General features: G+C 32.3%; 2 protein-coding genes across 2 annotated transcripts; one reads left to right on the top strand and one right to left on the bottom strand.

The window, feature by feature from the left end:
• Positions 1-4,711: 4,711 nt before the first annotated feature.
• Positions 4,712-5,388, top strand: LOC113857716 (DNA-directed RNA polymerase subunit beta'-like). Its single transcript, XM_027489874.1, has 2 exons — positions 4,712-4,924; positions 5,119-5,388. Exons 1-2 carry the CDS (start codon positions 4,712-4,714, stop codon positions 5,386-5,388), a joined length of 483 nt encoding a protein of 160 aa, XP_027345675.1.
• A 1,943-nt stretch (positions 5,389-7,331) lies between these two features.
• LOC113856330 (heterogeneous nuclear ribonucleoprotein 1-like) lies at positions 7,332-16,527 on the bottom strand. Its single transcript, XM_027488118.1, has 5 exons — positions 16,329-16,527; positions 16,118-16,216; positions 15,599-15,825; positions 14,079-15,273; positions 7,332-7,896 (listed from the first exon to the last, which is right to left on the bottom strand). Exons 3-5 carry the CDS (start codon positions 15,818-15,820, stop codon positions 7,883-7,885), a joined length of 1,431 nt encoding a protein of 476 aa, XP_027343919.1. The 5' UTR covers positions 15,821-15,825; positions 16,118-16,216; positions 16,329-16,527; the 3' UTR covers positions 7,332-7,882.
• Between the last annotated feature and the right edge of the window lie 2,284 nt (positions 16,528-18,811).

Here is an 18,811-nt window from a genome sequence, read left to right on the forward strand (position 1 = left end):
ATTTTCAAAACGATTTCTATGTGTCCTAATATTACTATAGAAAGTCCTATATATTTCTAGATCAAGTGGATATAGATCTCCAGGTCTTGATCTGGTCATGCACTATTAATTTAACTATGTGAATGCAGAATAGATATACTAAATGAAGTGGCTAAAAATGCAAAATGTACAGATGAAAATAATGCAGAAAAACCAATAGATAAGTGCAGTAAAATGAAGCGAAAGATTTAAGCAACAGAAAACAGAAATTGTGCAAAACAGATATAAAGAAATATGTAGTACCAAACTGAAAATTCTGCAGAATTTTACAGAATTCTGCAGCAAAACACAGTAAAAGTGCAAAAAATTAATGTGCAGAATTGCGAAACTGAAAATGCAGAATGTAGTGCAGCAAAAGTTGCAGAAAATAACAAAGATATGTATCAAAATCCAGAATTACCCTATCTATTATGAAGCTATATCAATGTTAATGTATTCACAATACAGAAAATTCAAAACAATTAACATCAAACATGTAGAAAACAATAAAAATAGAACACTAAAATAGAGTACTTGACATGTTCAATGCAAAAATTAACACCAATGTTCCCCGGCAATGGTGCCAATTTAATGGTGCAATAAAGTTCTTCACTAACTCCCATCAAAATATGCAGAAAAATCAATGTAGTCTAGGATGCAAGCCTTAGTTGTCTCCAATGACATTGGTTAAAAACATACATCAAACATATTGTAAACAATAACTGAGAAAGCAATAACCAAAAGGCGGGTTTTGTGATTCCAAGTTCAATATATTTAAACAGAAAATTAAATTGCAAAGTTTAGTTAATAAAATGTAGTACCCCCCCAGTTTGTCCACATATATTCTATCCCCATTTCTCTTAAGATTTGATACTCTTTCTTCTTCTCTGAATTAGGTTAATTTAACAATAAAAAATTAACCTTAAATTTCCATACGAAACTAAGCAAATCAATGGGCTCCAATCTCTCATCCCCAAGATTAAGCAACTTAAGGATTAAACTCAGAATTAAGCAAACCAAGTTCAGAAGCTCATTAAAACGAATTAGGGTTAATTAAGCAATACCCCCTCATTCAACTGTTAATTTAGTTCAAGAGATTAGGAGAAAAGAAATTCATGAAGAAGGGATTCGTATTAACATTAACCCAGGAATTCAAGGATCCATATGAACTCACTAAGGATTACAAGAAGTTTAGCCCTCTATGAGGATGCATCTCACTAACACAAAATGAAAGTAAAGAGAAATCAATAACATCAAGATGAAGAATCAAAGAAAAGTGAAGAAGAAATGGAATTCAAACCCTAGGTTGAACCATTGGCTGTCACCCAAAGTTGACCTAGCTTTGCGAAAGTGTTCCCAAAACAGAAAAAATCTAAAGTGGCAAAAAGCTCTTACCCTAAAATAATAAAAATCTATTTATATTAAATTGACGTCCTTCATAGTAACTACTATCGTTCACGATAGTAGACACGCGCAACTCCCAGGATTTTCCTTCCTCTCTGTAGTAACTACTATTGCACATGAAATTAGCTATGCGTGCTGGGCAATACTACTATGGTGGATGATAGTAATCACGCATAACATGCGTCCTTTTGGGGCTTTCTGTAGTGACCACTATTACTTTTGAAAGTAGTTACTTTAGCCTATTCTTTGGAATTGGCTTGCTATAATGACTACTATGGTGCCTGAAAATAGTTACGTTCATCTCATAATTTCCAAATAGCCAAAAATCCAAGAGATTTGCCTGAAAATTCTTGCACAATTATTCAAATGATCAAAATTACAAAATATATTTACAGAAATTAGTGTAAATTGGACAAAAATTAAGAAAGTTATGATATTTAATCTAAATGAGTGTGAATACATATATTTTTTTTATTTCAATAATGCAAAAACCAAAAACAGGGGAAAGAAAAGGAGATCCGTAAAAAAGGGAGCAAGCAACCTACTATCGCTGCTTGCAAAAATTGTTCCCCCTGACTGCAAAAATTTCATAAAAAATGAAATCACAAGAAATAGGAATAACGTGTATGATTAAATGAAAAAGGAAGTGAAAGAGGCAAAAAAAAAAAAATAAACATATGGATGTGTGTAAAGAAAAGCAACGGAGCGAGAAAGGGGATACAAAAAAGGGGGAACGAGAGCATTCTGGGGGGAGGAAGGATTGAAAAGAAAATTGGAGAAGAGAAATAAAAAAATAAAAAATAAAAAACACAGAGGAGCATCAAAAGTTGGAAGGCAACTGAAAAAGAAGAAGAAGAAAGAAGCAGAGATTTTAACCCATACTCACATATAAATATTCCTCCCTAATCACGACCTTCAAGAGTCTAACTTCTACTGAGGTGAGTATTTGTTGGGTCTAAATCTTCTCGTCCTACGTGGAGTGTTCCGTTTCTTGTCTGAAATTGCCATATAAATCGAGAGCAAGAGAGTACAAAACTTGTAAAATGGAAGATTGCTACTTAATCACCTCTTATATGGCTATCAACTTATATTGCCCCTGTTGCTATAATTAGCTTTTGTCACATCAATATGCAATTGATACCATGTTGCTGTAATGATCAGCTTTTGTCACGTGAGTATGTAATTAATATTATGTTTCTTCCATAAGTGTATATATATATATATATATATATATATATATATATATATATATATATATTATTACTTATTATCTTTCAAATTATAAATTAAAATATTTTAATTTTATAAAATAATAATGAGATATTTTAGAATTATTTTTTATATATTTTATATATTTTTTTATTTATTTATTTTTATATTTTTTAATTTATATATATATATATTATTACTTATTATCTTTCAAATTATAAATTAAAATATTTTAATTTTATAAAATAATAATGAGATATTTTAGAATTATTTTTTATGTATTTTATATATTTTTTTTATTTATTTATTTTTATATTTTTTAATTCTTTTTTATCTTTATAAATAATGATATTAATAATGGTGGAATGGATCAGAATAATGTTAAAAATTAAGTTCCTTATTTTATGTTATAAAATTGTCTTTTGCTTAGTTATTCATTTATTAGTCTCACTTAATTGTTTATTAATATTACTTTCATTGTTAAGTTAGTATAATTTGTCTTGAATTTATATTGTCTTTTATTTTATGATTGATAAGTTATATTTTGTTTTAGAATCATAACAAACAAATAAAATTAATTCAACAATTTATAATATGTAGCAACTCTACCTTTATGCATTATAAATTGTCAAAACCTATGTATACCAACGTTACCTTAGGTTTTACACAATATCAATATATTGAAAATTTTATCTGATTTCTAAAAGAAATCAATTATTATTATTATTTTAATTAAAATCTATCATCTATAATTTATAGTGTTATTGTGTAGCGTTTCTACATTTATATACTTTAAATTAAGACTTTTGTATACCAATATTACCTTAGGTATGCAATATAAATTTATTAAATGAAGTTATAATTTTTTATTAAATAACAATCTTCATTAATCTATTCAAATATATTTTATTCTTTAAATTAATTAATTTCATATTTTAATTTTTCTTAAGTCATATTTCAAATTTTAATAAATTAAATAACCAATCATTTTTTTTATTTTATTATACAAATTTTTACAACATCAATGTGTGATTTACATTGCCTTTGATTATCCAATAAATTATAAGAGATTTATGTATAGCTTACGCTATCTTAAATTTTCTTTCAACATTATTTATAATCAAAATTAAAATTCAAATACTTCATTTAAAAATAAAATATTATTAATGATTTGCAATATAGTTGTGTGATTTTCCTTCACCTACTATATTATTTCTCATAGGGTACATGTATAACCGCGTTATCTTGTATCCTAAACATTATAATTTTATAAAAATAATTTTAATCTCAAAACAAATTTTCTTTACTAAATTTAATTTTAATCAACCAAATTTGGAATTTTTGTATAGAACTACATAACTTTGAGTTTTCCGTTGCACTTGAAGGTACGTAAGAGCAGGAATCATGAGTCAAAACAGTTTTTTTTATTCTTTTATTTTTTTCTAAGATATAACTTAATATTTTAATAAATAAATTTTCTTTCTTTAAAATAAAAATAGCAACATTTATTTTTTAAAGGTTAAATAAATACTTTTTAAAATTAAAATAAATTTGCACAATTAATTTAAGGTAACCGTTATTTAAATGGACGTTGTAGGGTACTAACACCTTCCCTACACGTAAATAACTCTCGGATCCATTTTTGGTTTCAAAGATCAAAATTTTAAGTTTTTTGGAGGTTTTCTTTGGTAAACTTTGGTGGCGACTCTACTGAATCTCTTAAAAACATTTTTTGTCGTACCATTGCGACAGCCCAAGAATTTTTATGAAAGCCTTTCATTTGCTTCTCTTCGATGGAAATTTGATTTTCCTAGAATGTATCCTAATTTTTGGCCTAATTCTTCTTCTGATGATCGATTCAACCTCTAATCAAAAAGATATATCTTGGTTCTATTTTATCTCTTCAACAAGTTTAGTAATGAGCATAACGGCCCTATTGTTCCGATGGAGTGAAGAACCTATGATTAGCTTTTCGGGAAATTTCCAAACGAACAATTTCAACGAAATCTTTCAATTTCTTATTTTACTATGTTCAACTCTATGTATTCCTCTACCCGTAGAGTACATTGAATGTACAGAAATGGCTATAACAGAGTTTCTGTTATTCGTATTAATAGCTGCTCTAGGAGGAATGTTTTTATGCGGCGCTAACGATTTAATAACTATCTTTGTAGCTCCAGAATATTTCAGTTTATGCTCCTATCTACTATCTGGATATACCAAGAAAGATGTACGGTCTAATGAGGCTACTACGAAATATTTACTCATGGGTGGGGCAAGCTCTTCTATTCTGGTTTATGGTTTCTCTTGGCTATATGGATCATGAATTAGTAACTGCATCCTCAGGAGGATAGATGGGGCGATTCAGGTGAGATCCAATGTAGATCCAACTTTCTCTTCACTCGTGGGATCCGGGCGGTCCAAGGGTGACCACCACGGCTCCTCTCTTCTCGAGAATTCATATATCCCTTATCAGTATATGGACAGCTACCCGTATTGCTGAATAGAGCCCCTACTCTGCATAGATTAGGCATACAGGCATTCCAACCCATTTTAGTAGAAGGGCGTGCTATTTGTTTACATCCATTAGTTTATAAGGGATTCAATGCAGACTTTGATGGGGATCAAATGGCTATTCATGTGCCTTTATCTTTGGAGGCTCAAGCAGACTCACAAATTGCAAATATTAATTTGTTAAGAATTAATCGGATTGAGGCTATAGCATCATCATTAGCTGGAATCGAAATTTTTGATTAATAATAAGATAAATGAATTATTTGAGTAACGTGTAAGAACCTGCCCTTGGGAGGGGAACAACAGCTGGAAACGGCTGCTAATACCCCGTAGGCTGAGGAGCAAAAGGAGGAATCTGCCCGAGGAGGAGCTCGCGTCTGATTAGCTAGTTGGTGAGGCAATAGCTTACCAAGGCGATGATCAGTAGCTGGTCCGAGAGGATGATCAGCCACACTGGGACTGAGACACGGCCCAGACTCCTACGGGAGGCAGCAGTAGGGAATTTTCCGCAATGGGCGAAAGCCTGACAGAGCAATGCCGCGTGGAGGTAGAAGGCCCACGGGTCATGAACTTCTTTTCCCGGAGAAGAAGTAATGACGGTTGTAACAATGAGATTTTTATGTATTTATCATTTCTAAGTCCATTTTTCTATTAAAAAACTATAAACAAATAAACAAAATATCTATAAATTATGAATTCATCAAGGATCAAGGATAGATGGAGAAAAGGAGAGCAGTAGTATGGTAGAGGGAGAGGAGGGTGGAGATTTGGAAATGGAGCAAAGAGGGAGATATAGGTATGATATAAGGTGAGAGTGGAAAGAAGAAAAGATAGAGCATGAGGTGGAGGGAAGAGAGAGTTGAAAGAGGAACAGAGGAATCAAGTATGACAAAAAGAAGAAGGTTAAATAGGTTGAATATGGAGGTTGAGAAGAGAGTGATAGGCATGAGAAGAAGGAGAATAGAATATTAGGCATGAGAAGAAGGAGAAGAGAAGATTGAGAGGAAAGACGCAAAATTCACTTAAGTTAACATAATTTGCTTAAGCGAATATGCAAAATTAGCTTTAAGCTAAAAAAAATTCAATTAAACTAATTTTGCAAAAAAAAATTAGTCATTTTCTGTATTTTTCCTTAAGCGAAAATGAAACTGGACATCTAGCTCTCGCATTAACTAAACTAGATCCAAATCCTAAGATCTTGTAGTTCTTTAATAACCTAAAGGAGATGAGTTCAATAAAGAAACAAGTGCTATAATACCAACGAAAGTGATGTACCTATAAAGGCAATCCAACACTAATGTCAAGGTTTACACCATGATATTTATAAAAGGGAACAAATTACATATCTTATTAGATGATGTTCTGCTAGTAATATAGTGTTTAGGTACTCAATGCTAGTAAGTGTGACCTACTATGATCCTTTGCAAAAAGTATGCATGAAATGTTGAGTGCACAACATAAGTTTCTAATTGGACCACAAAGCAAACTTTGAGCCTAATTTGAAGGGCAGGATTGTAGGCAACTTTTAAATGTTGGTATCAAATATTTGACCTATATGACTTTCCCTAGGGCACATAGTATATATTATTAACTATATTCTGTCAATATTTAACCTAATATAATTCAAGTACAATTTTTTGTAATTGCATGATGATTTCAAATTCAATATTATGAAATAAAGTTATTAATTTACTTGTGGTGTACATTGAATTATTAATATTTAATATAATTCAAATTTTACTTATTATTTTTATATAAGATTTGTTGACACCAGCTTGTCAAACTTTATATATTTACATCAATTAATAAATTTTTATAAAATATAAAATTAATTAATCAAACTATTGGTTTAGTATTCGTATAAGTAGATTAATTTTCTAAAATTTCATGAAAAAATGAAGTTATTAGATACTTTATTTTATTTCTTTATTTAATGGATAATTTTACATTTTATAAAAGTTATTAAATAGTGTTCAGATACCCAGTAGCATTAAATTATTAAATCTTTCTCCAATTAATTTCTATAAAGAAAAGAGGTATAAACGCGTTTACAGTTTACTGAAATCAACAGAAACGAGGGTGTTATACGCAGGATTCTATAAAATTTTAAAATTGTGCAGTGTGTGTTGAAAATGACTCTTTCTCTAACGTATCTTATAAATGTCAAATTATGCTATATTTAGATGAAATAGAAAATGAGTAGAAAGAATTGGAGATTTCCCTTTCTCTCGCATGAAGTTTGAATTGATAACTTATTTAAGGGGTTTCTAGATAGGTATCCCCTTCAATGTTTCACACTAGAAACTGATAGAAACATTAGCTACAATCAACGAAGACAAATCAAAATGTGGATGGAAAAAACTAAAAATTCATAGGTTGAGCCACAACTTTTGAGTGACATCAGAGACAAAAATCCTACTCAAGAACACAAGAAATGCTGTATATTGCTGCCTCATAAGCAAAGCATGATTCAGTTCCACTATACCCCGCAATCAGATTTTACATCTCACTCAAATCCCAAAACCCAAAACCTAAAACAGTAACTCAAAAACTCAAGCCTTAAATGCAGCTTCTATCCTTACATCTGAATCCTCAAAACAAGCAATCCAGTTAGCTATAGATAACCAAACATTTTTTGACTTTACTGAAATGCAGCAACACTGGTGTGCAAAATTCACATTTCACCTGCTTCACTGGATTGATTTCACCTGTAGTTTCTATCTTCAAAATGATCATCCTATGTAGCAATTCCTGATGCAAAGACGGAAATTTGTGAGTGTTATCAGACTAAACTAAGTTTGTAACAAAAACCAATTATAGAAACATCAATCAACATCGGTTGGTCAAATTCACCAAAAAAGTATGAGAATTATGATAAAAAGGAGTAACAGTATCATACATAGATAAAGAAATGGTTGTGGTGGGTTATTGGCCATATCAATTATCATAGCTTGTCTACCTATTTTCTACTCAAACAAAGAAAAGGAAACAGACAGCAGTAGAAGGGTGAAACTTATTACATTGGGAGTAAAAGGGAAGTAGGAGAATACCAGACACCATAAAATTTTAACTCTCACAAAAAGGTTTGACTAAATGCTACAGAATAGTAAGGGCCATGATTCCATCCGTAGCAGATTAAGAAAATCAATCTTTGATTAAAATTAATCAGATGATGAAGTCATGACTTAGAAAAGGAATGTTAATGGACAAATTCTAAAATAATGTTTAAATCTATGGCATTGAAAAATGACACATTAAAAGAAAGACAATTTAGTTAAATAAATCCCATAATAAAATTATTTGAATAAAATAGGAAAACTAATAAATTTTATTACTTGAATGGAGGCGGCTCTAAATGTTTACAAAATTTTAGCAACTGCCAAATATTATCCCACAAGTTAGAATTGGCTACATGAAAAGAATTGTCTTCATTGTCATTAGTTAGATTGTCTCCCGTGAGATACACTTTTCTCACTAGAACCTCCACTAGACATCTGTCACTGAACCACCTTAAATGAGTTTCCATCATCCTTTCCTCAATAGTTGCTATTTGAACTTTCTCCAGAATATATTCATTCATAGTTTTGTGAGTTCACTTGTGACTCGTCCACCTCATCATAATCATAAATCATGCCAGAATCATCACTCATTTTCATCCTCCTAATTTGAATCTTATGTGTGATATTGTTAGATAACCTATTAACTTGTTAGTTATATAAGTAGTTAGTTAGTTAGTTGCAATTAGGAAAGGGTTGAGGAAAGGAAGACTGTTGAACATGGTTGCAAGGTATGTGATATATTAAGGTAATTGGTGGAAATCTTGGTTTTGAATTTAGAAATCATGTAATAGACAAGAGTTTCAATAACAGCTATGTTTGAACTAATGTTGCTTAGCTACATATGTGTTCTCTTGATAAAAGGATTTGCTGGTTTGAACATCATGTGGACATCTATAAAGCACGGAAAGACCAAATAAAGTGTTAGCAGAAAGTAGATAGAAGGATTTGCTGGTTTCACCTTCAAGCCTGACTAGTAAGGAGAGGTAGCAAATATTAGGTACATAGAACCACAAGAAGTAGGGGGGCTTAAAATTCTAAAATAATAACCATTATAAGTCTAAGAGATTTAATTGATCTAATTACACTCAAGGACATTGATGAAGGTAACGAGTGGTTAGTTCAAGAGATGGATGACTATGAAGAAGATGTTGGGATTGACTTGGTTTTTGATGATGATGACACTCTAAATTGGCAACAATTGAGGATAAGAAAGGATCCTCCAAATATTATTACCTTAGAGTTGCAAAAGTTTCTAAGAAAGTCAAGTTCAACCTCAAAAAGAAAAGAGAAAGCAGTGGTTGAAGATGATGGAAAACCAAAATTCGAAGATATGTCTAACTAAAGAAATGGAAGAAGAAGTGGAAATCAATCTTGAGGAATCCATGGAAGAAAGGGGAGAGGGATATGCCTTAGTACAAAGAAGATGACTATATTGGGGTTGATGAGATGGATTAGATTGTTAGCCCTTGTGTTTTTCTTGTTTTTTATCACTTTGTTTCACTTGAGATTTGATGGCATTTTGTTTTGTATTGAACTAATACTTGAGACATGCTTTGAGACATAAGCTATTATGTATTAAGTTATATGAGATTTATGATATCTTGTTATTTTGGTTTTCTATCAATTAGGTTTTTGGATTTTGACATATGTTAGTTTTCTTTATTACGTTCTTCAATTTATTTTATGCATTATTATATATATAGTATATAGATTATATTATTTTATTATGGCCACCTTACTTATGCCAAAAACTGCCATGGCATCCACCATAAATTTATGGCAATTTTTTGGCTTTTTGCCATGACCCACCACTGATATCATTGGTAACAATATGATACAAAACATTAAAACTAACCCTTTTATTAATATCATAGTAGACCTAGTAAAGTAGGTCTATCTTAGAAGGAAGGAGTTAGGCGTTGTTAGAGTTAGTTGGGAGGTTTAATATTTGTATAGGAGTGGGTAACTAAATAGGGTTCTTTTGGCAGAAGTTACAAGTCTACTCTATAGTGATCAGAAGTTCTTAAAACACTCTATAAAGTTATTTTCTTCCATTGTACTACTTGAATATGAACTTAACCTTACTGAACTACAAAAACTAATTGATGAGGTGAGAATTGCATAAGCTTTTATAAGATCTAGTTTGACCATCTTTGTAGTTGATGTGCATTCTCAACACACACACCCTCCTCACCCCTAGGATTGGACATTTGAAACATGAAAATTGTAGGACTAATGGTTTTTTTTTTTTTATTGCACTGAAAAAGCCACAAGGCCAAATAGACTGCATTGGGTGAGCAAGCTGTGGAGTCAAGTAGGTTGCACTGGAAGATCCATGGGACCAAGTTAACTACATTGGAATCTTTGGAGCCAAGTTGATTTTCTTTTTACAATTGAAAGTGTTCCAGTATCTAATTTACAACAGTGATGAAAGCATGATCCCAATACTTTAATGGGAGTGATGCATGTGACGAAATTGAGTTCCATCTCAACAATGTGGCAATGTTCTCTCTCAATTGATCCATTTTGATGAAGTGTGTGTGGATAAATCACGCGATGAATGATATCAAAATTTGCTAGCAGCTTTGAGAAGGGTCTAGATTCCCCATACCAGTTATTTTGCGAGAACTAAATCAATTTGGAAAATTGAACTTCTACCATGCACTAGAATTTTAGAAATATAGATAATACTTCAGACTTGTTTAAGTAGATAAAGTCATGTATAACGAGTGTGGGCATCCAAAAACGTGATATAATATGAGTATACAGTATCCACCAAATGATAAAAATGGAGCTGAGCCCCACCAGATCACTGAACATAAGCACCAAAGGTTCATTCATTATATACAGCATTAGAAGATGTAGAGAGGAAATGATGAGCTTTGCCAAGACAACAAGCTGTACAAAACTCAGCTTTTGTATTATTCATGAATGGTATAACACAGTGCTGTAGTACTATTTTAAGTGTAGCAAGATGTGGGTGACCCAGCCTATTGTACCAAACAGAGTAGGAAGTGGGATATGAAGCAGTAGATACAGTGGGAATCAAATGTACAGTATTAATATTAGTATTAACAGAAAAAAAGAGATGATTAGAGGTATTGTGTGGGAGCTACATATGATGAAACTTGTAAAGACGATCCACTCCAAGTGTTCCTTCCAAAAAGCACTTTATGAGAAGCCTGGTTTTTGAAAAAGCATTCCTTAGGATGAAATTCAAAATAGACAGCATTGCCTTGTGCAAATTGAGTCATATTGACTAGATTTCTAAGTAATGGATGGCACAAGTAAGAGAGTGTGGCACAAATTTTTTGACTTAACATACTCTTGGTGGCCTACACAGACCTCTCATGAAGATCTTCAAGCACATGATGCTCTACCTAATGCTCCTTAAGATATGATACTCAACCTCTATCATTATCTTCTTATGTGTCTGCTGATCTTCCCAATGACTTGATCTTCTAATAGCTGCCCACAAAGGTACACGAACTTGTTCCTATCCTATTTATTCCTATGTGTCCACTGCCCATTAGTCTTCTACTTCTAAATCATTTGTGACGGGTGCCGATTCTATTTCACTTCCAAAGATCCTTTTAGATGCATTAAATCATGATGGTTGAAGACATGCTATCGAGGAAGAAATAATAGCTCTTGAGACAATGCTACTTGAGATCTCTTCCTATAGGAAAGTAGACTATTGGTTGTAAGTGGGTTTATGTTGTGTAGGTGAATCCTGGTGGTTTTGTGGCTCACCTAAAGGCATGCCCTAATCCAAAAGGTTATACCTAAACATATGGAGTTGACTACGTTGATACTTTTTCTCCAGTTGCTAAGCTATCATTTGTCTATATCTTTATTTTGTTTGCTGCCAAGCACCATTGGCCACTGTATCATTTTACATGGTGATTTACGAGAGGAAGTATACATAGAGCAACCACCTGGGTTTGTTGCTCATGGGGAGAATGAGAACGTATGCCGATTAAAGAAGACTTTTGAATGACTTGAAAAAATCACCTATAGCATGGTTTGGAAGATTCAATGATATGATTTTGGCATAGTGAGGAGTGAGTGTGATCATACAGTGTTGCATTGAAGTTATGAATTCAAAGAAAGAAATCTTCCTTTCATGGAGGGAGTATGTCTTGGATCTGTTGATTGAAACCGGTTTGAAGGAAGCTAAATTGTGTGAGACACTCATGGAGCCAGGAGTGAAGCTGACAGCAAATAGAGTCCCATTTTCTAATTCTCAAAAAATACAAAAGATTGGTTGGGAAGTAGAATTATTTAACTATCACTAGGTTGGATATTGCTTTTTCAACAAGTGTTGTACGTCAATTTATGTCCTCTTTGATTGACACTTCTTGAAAAGCACTTATCTGCATTGTTAAGTACTTGAAAAAGGCTCCAAGAAAGGATATGATGTCCAAGGATCATGGGCATTTGCAGGTGGAGGCATTTTCTCATTCTGACTAAGCATGATCTCCTATGGACCGAAAGTCTACCACAAAGATATTGTGGGTTCTTAAGAGGTAATTTGATTTCTTAGAAAACCCAAAAGCAGAATGTGGTGACCAACTCAAGTGCAGAAGCAAAGTACAAGGACATGACTTTGACTACTTGTAAGCTATTATGGGTTAAGCAAATCTTAGAGGAGATGGGATTTGGTAACACTAGTTCTACTAAACTTAGACAACCAAGTTGCCATTTATGTCTCATCGAATCCAGTTTTTAGTGAAACGACAAAGCATATTGAAGTGGATTATCACACCATTCGAGAGAAGGTTAAGACAAGTGATCAACTAGCAGATGTGTTTACAAAGGCATTGAATAGTAGTGATTTTATTTATGATAAGCTAGGCATGATTAATATCTATGCTCCAACTTGAGAGGGAGTATTATAAGTAGTTGTAATGTTGGCCCATTAGGATTTTCTACATACATCTTTATTTGTATGTGTGTGCGTGTATAAGAGTCTTTGCTCATGGTAGAGTATCCAATTCCAGTTCATTCACTTTCTCTCCTCTCTACAAATAAAAACTTCTCTTTCTACAATTATGATCCAAATCCATCAATTGGGATGTTAGGATCCAATTGCAAGGTAAGGGACTTGAGTCCCACATTGGAAGCATGGGATTCAAATGTGAGGTTTATAAGGCCTTGCACTCTTCAACTATAACAACTAGCTTTTGTAGTGTGGTTCTCCCAAGGTTCTTATCAATATCTCACTGAGATAGCAAGGGACGCATTATATTAAACTGAATTCGTAGAATAATAACCCCACATGGGAGATGACCAGTATCGATTATCAAGTTGTTAATAAAAAACAAATTTTATAACCAGCTAACTCAATGTAATTGTTTGCTCAATCAGTGAACTTGTTTAATTGAATACTGCAGTGTACAGATGATTAGTATCGAATATCAAGTTGTAAATAAAAAACAAAATGATAAAACATCTCTAGCTAACTAATGTAATTGTTTACTCAATCAGCAACTTTTTTTAATTGAATACTGCCGTGTACAGATGAGCTCTGCAATTCAGTTTATTTGTTGCACATGCATTAAGTGATAGTTGATCATGCTTGAACACATAACCACATAGTCCACTAGAAACTAAACAATGGTTTAAACCAAATATCGAAAGACATGCTACAAGGAAAATCTACCAGCCGTAAATAAACTAATTATGGATCTGACATCTACCCACAATAAGTCACACATAAGATTGTTGCAGAGAGAATCATGTGAAGTAATACCATCCCTTTTGTTCAAGTATGTAGTCACTATTTATTCATAGCAAAGTCATTTAGCTCAATGGGAAACATAATATACTGAGAAAAATGTTGAGATGAAGTAAGACTAAGGTGGCTCTTACCCCTATTTGGCATCCTCTTATTAATTGTATAGCCTCCAACATAACCTGGAGACATTTTGGCAGAAACATTTGAAATTGCACCTCCAAGTCCATATCCAAAGGGAACAGATCCATCTCGCTCAGCATTTGATGATCGCCACGTGGGATCACCATAAACTGAACTACTATTGTAAAAGTCAGCAAAAGCCCCATCAGAATCTCCATTTGACACCAATGAGTATGATGATGTTGGGGGTATATTGGTACCACTGCTTCTTCCATATCCTCCAGTCCCCAAACCATAATTGTTGTGAGAACCTCCAAAGCTAAGGTTGCCATTACTTACTGATACATTGTTCCTGTCTCCTTGAAAACAAATTGATGAAGAATCAAAGCCAACTCCACTATTGCCAAATGTGTTACCTCCACCTCTAGCACTCCCTGATCCATTGTATGAACTGGAATTAGCAGAGCCGGTTCCATAACTAAGGCCATCATTTCCCCACAAATTTTGAGTCACAGAACTGAAGAAAGAATTGTTTCCATCATCATATCTGACAGGACTGCCAAACCTCTTTGAGCTGTCAATATAATAAGTATTTAGTCCTCGACCATAGCTAAGATTACTATTGAAATTTGCATTTCCCCCAAATTCAGGGTTCAAACCATGATCAAAATTCACATTCATTCCATAACCAGAACCAAATAGAGTAAATCCACTTTGCCCATTAGCAACAGGACTGAATTTACCGTCCACCTGAGGCCCATGCCCTCCAACATTACTTGGAGCATATCCCTGAGTGAGGCCATTTAAGAAATTACTCATCCTACCAAGACCATTGTTATATCCACCAAATGGGCTGTGGTTTGGTACTGGTGACAGCTCCTTAGGAACTGCCCGCTTCACCTCAACCATTTTTCCATTCAATTCATGAAAAGTCTTGAGCAAAACTGCGTCAACAGCTTCCTCAGAATCAAAAGTGATAAATCCAAACCCTCTCGGTCTCTGAGTGTTGTGATCATACATCACTACCACATCTGTTATAATCCCAAACTGGTCAAAGTACTTTTTGAAATCACTCTCCGTTACTGTTGATGGTAAACCTCCGACAAATATCTTTCTTGTGCGGCATGGAACTGGAGAACCATGTACACTGCCACTGTTTCTACTCAGGATGTTCTGGTCATCCTTAGGAACAGCTTTCTTTGCCTCAACCTAATAATAGATGAATTAGTATTAAATAGCAGTCAGATTTCAAAAACTTAAAAAAGAATGATATTATCAGATATTTACAGAAGAAAATAACAACAAAATAAAACAGAAGAATAAAAATACAGAGAAAAGATTATTGGCTGATGGCCGTGGGTCATTTTAACTCTAGCTAAACAGATATACATTATATTGACCCCAAATTTATCAATTTGAAGTACAATTCAATATATTGATCAGCTATTTAGCATTGAAGTATCCCAAATCCCAATTTCAAGTAAATAAAAATGTTAAGAATCAGACTTCAAAGAGGAATACAACAAGAAATTACCATCCTTCCATCAATGCTGTGTTTCTCTTTTATCACTCTTTCGGCAACGACTGGATCAGAAAAAACAATGAAGCCAAATCCACGTGCTCTGCCTGTTGTCCTATCCTTCATTATCACTGATTCCATGACCTCTCCAAAGGTACTAAAATACTCCCTAAGTCGCTCTTCGTTTGTATCCCATGATATTCCCCCAATAAATAATTTGCCATTATCTGATTGCATTTTATCTAACAGCAAAAGATACTTAATCGATTAAGCTCAGAAACTCACGATTGAAAGTGGTAGCATCAATTAGCCTGCAAAAATGCCAAGCTTCCCAAGACAAACCAAGCACCCAAGTCTAGTATAAAATTGATTACACAATTATCATTGCATTCTTTTCTCTTAGTTAAAAACAGAAGACAAAGCTACATAGAAACTATACAACGGCAATAAATCAAAACTTAATTGCATTTCATCAAATTGTTCGAACACAAACAGTCCCAGGAATGACATCAGATGCACGCACAAAACAAATACCTTAAAATTATGACAATCTCAGTTTACGGTGTAAAATGAAACTCTCAGATTCAATTAGGAAACATCGGATTCTGCGAATCAACCCACAGTCAAGTAATCCTGGAAAAAACCCGTGAATATTTTCCAATTAGAGATCAAAAGGCACACCCCAATTGAATAAAGATCAACACTTTGAATCCAGATTGAATAAGACCCAAATGCCAAATCTTACACAAAAAAAGCTAAGATCTGAGGGGGAGGCACGATGAGACTAAGAACACGATAAGGGTAGGTTCATTGTCTTCCTATATGCCTCCCCACCCCTCCTCCTCCTCCTCCTTCCTCCTCTTCTTGCTCAAATTCAGTTTAATTTTGATTTTCCAAATGCAAATTCAATTACCAAATGGATGGGAAAATATGTAGAAACAGTGCAAAGAGCAGGCTTCAATAAAGCAATAATATATAGGGAGTGAAATGGAAGTAGTTTTCTTTTAAAAAAAAAAAAAACACTTTTTTGTTATCAAGTTAAGAGAATGATAGTATGATACGAAATTATGGTTGTGCAAACAACAAATTAAAAAGAATTTAAAAAGAAAAAAAAACAGAAAAGGAATCAAGGGTGGACATTCATTCGCTTCCCCATTTTCATTGTTAAGTGCTCATCTAAAACATGTTACAAACATGGGCAATATTATTTTGAAGTTTATTATGTTTTTAATTATTATAGATATTGAATAGTTGGTAGTGAATTAGTGATAAATTTTTATAAATTTTTTTTATAATTTAATTTAAGAAATTAAGATTTAAATAAATTTATTATATTATATGTTATGTTGAACTTGTTAACTAAATATTAATTTAATATTGTTGTCACGAGATATGTTATTTATTTATTTATTTATTTAAAATTAATATTTACAAATAAGTCTAAAAACATATTTTATATAATTATAAATAAATTTATAATCATTCTATTTCTCTTTCTCTTTTTACTACCTCCACCCCACTTCTTTTTTTTTCTTTAATATATGAGATTCAAAGAAGTTAGAATGGTTGAAACAAAGTTAGGAATTGCCTTTATGGAATATAGAGATGAGATGCAATCCACTATGGCTATGTAGATGCTGCAAGGTTTCAAGATAACCGCATAAAATCCAATGTTGATAACTTATACCAAGAAATAATAAATAAGGGGAGGAATCATATATCTTCAACTTGGTAATGACATGTTTTGACTCTAGCTTGTATTTACCATAGTGTGGTCTTTGCGGATGGTAGCACATGAGGGGCTATTTTCTTCCTTCCAAACTCTAATATTAATCATTTTCATTAATAAGGGTTGTTCAAGTCAATAATCATGAGGGAAAATAGTATGAGGTAATGACATTAGCTCTAGATTGGCAATGTATGGTTATTAAATGAATCTTTCTTTTATTCACACATGACAAGGGATTTGGTTTTGAGCAAATGAATTGGAAGATTTTATAATTTCTCAAATTTGATAAGCAAAGAAGTACATTTTTGTTGGGTTACTTATCATTAGTGAAAAATACATCAAGTGTTGTAAAATTTGAACTACTCAAGAGCATGATCGAGTTTCAAATGCCTTTGAATATTACGAGGGTATGACCAAAGAAGCTTTTACATATACCATGATACAATCAGTTTGGCACTTAATAGAAGGGAGTTGACGACAATGACTAAATCCAAACCTTTAAAATTTTCAAGGATTAAATCCTAACAAAAAAATTTATAAAGACTTGTTACAAAATGTTTAATATTTATAGGGATTAAAAACATAATTAAACTTTATTTTCAATATATATTTTTCATTATTAGTTAAAATTTAATTTACTTACATATAAAGCTTATAAGTTTTACAATTATTGTTGAAGAGCTTAATTCATGTTTTTGTAATTTTTAAAAATACTAAATTAACAATTAAAATATGTTTAAAATGTATTCTTATTGTTATGATAATAATATAATAAAATTAAAAGCTCCAAGATTATATAGAAAAAAAAGTATATTATTAAAGAGGATGAGATAAAGTTTCTTTAAGATAACAAATAGGAAGGTGGAAGAAAAATTCAAACTTCTTTTTGAGGAAAAAAAAAACTTGGTAAACACTAATCCAAAGAAAATTAAAAGAGATAACCAAGACTTTTCCAAAGATTCATCTTAGTGGTAATATTTAATGATGTGGTGCAGGAACTTATGGAAGAAATGGGTGAGCAAAAAAGAAAATCATGGAGGTATGATTTTTGGAGAAGATTATGAGACATTTTGATAAACTCAGATCAGAAAAATGATAAGACTTTGAATCCTTGTAAGGGAACAAATATGATGATAAAGAACCAAAAGATAATGATAGAAAGAAACTAAATGCTAGATGAATATCCATGCCTGTTTGTTTTATAAAAAAAGACAGTTATTTACAATCACTACTGTAACTAAATCATTATTAGAATGTTTAAGATCAAAGAGTGATTTTACAAAACTGAATATGAAGGAATGCCATTATTTTGCCTTGCATGTAAAGATTCGAGCATCGTAAAGAAAGTTACACAAATCAAGAGGTCATTATAGAATTAAAAATTCTTGTTAATAGAAGTAATGATCATGAAGGTCAAAAATTCTGATAAAAAATATAATAGTTCAATAGTAAGCATGTGGAAGGTGGTTTAGAAATCCAAAAGGCAGATGTTAAAAGGA

The sequence above is a fragment of the Abrus precatorius genome, unplaced genomic scaffold, assembly GCF_003935025.1.
Source record: "Abrus precatorius isolate BTA unplaced genomic scaffold, Abrus_2018 Scaffold1, whole genome shotgun sequence".
NCBI lineage: Eukaryota > Viridiplantae > Streptophyta > Magnoliopsida > Fabales > Fabaceae > Abrus > Abrus precatorius.

Bases quoted from the DNA above. Each gene is read 5' to 3' on its own strand.
- LOC113857716 (XM_027489874.1), top strand. From the start codon at position 4,712: ATGGCTATAACAGAGTTTCTGTTATTCGTATTAATAGCTGCTCTAGGA. The intron at 4,925-5,118 runs GTTTATGGTTTC...GTATATGGACAG, and splicing joins GGGCAAGCTCTTCTATTCTG to CTACCCGTATTGCTGAATAG.
- LOC113856330 (XM_027488118.1), bottom strand. From the start codon at position 15,820: ATGCAATCAGATAATGGCAAATTATTTATTGGGGGAATATCATGGGAT. The intron at 15,274-15,598 runs GTAATTTCTTGT...ATCTATTATTAG, and splicing joins ACAGCATTGATGGAAGGATG to GTTGAGGCAAAGAAAGCTGT.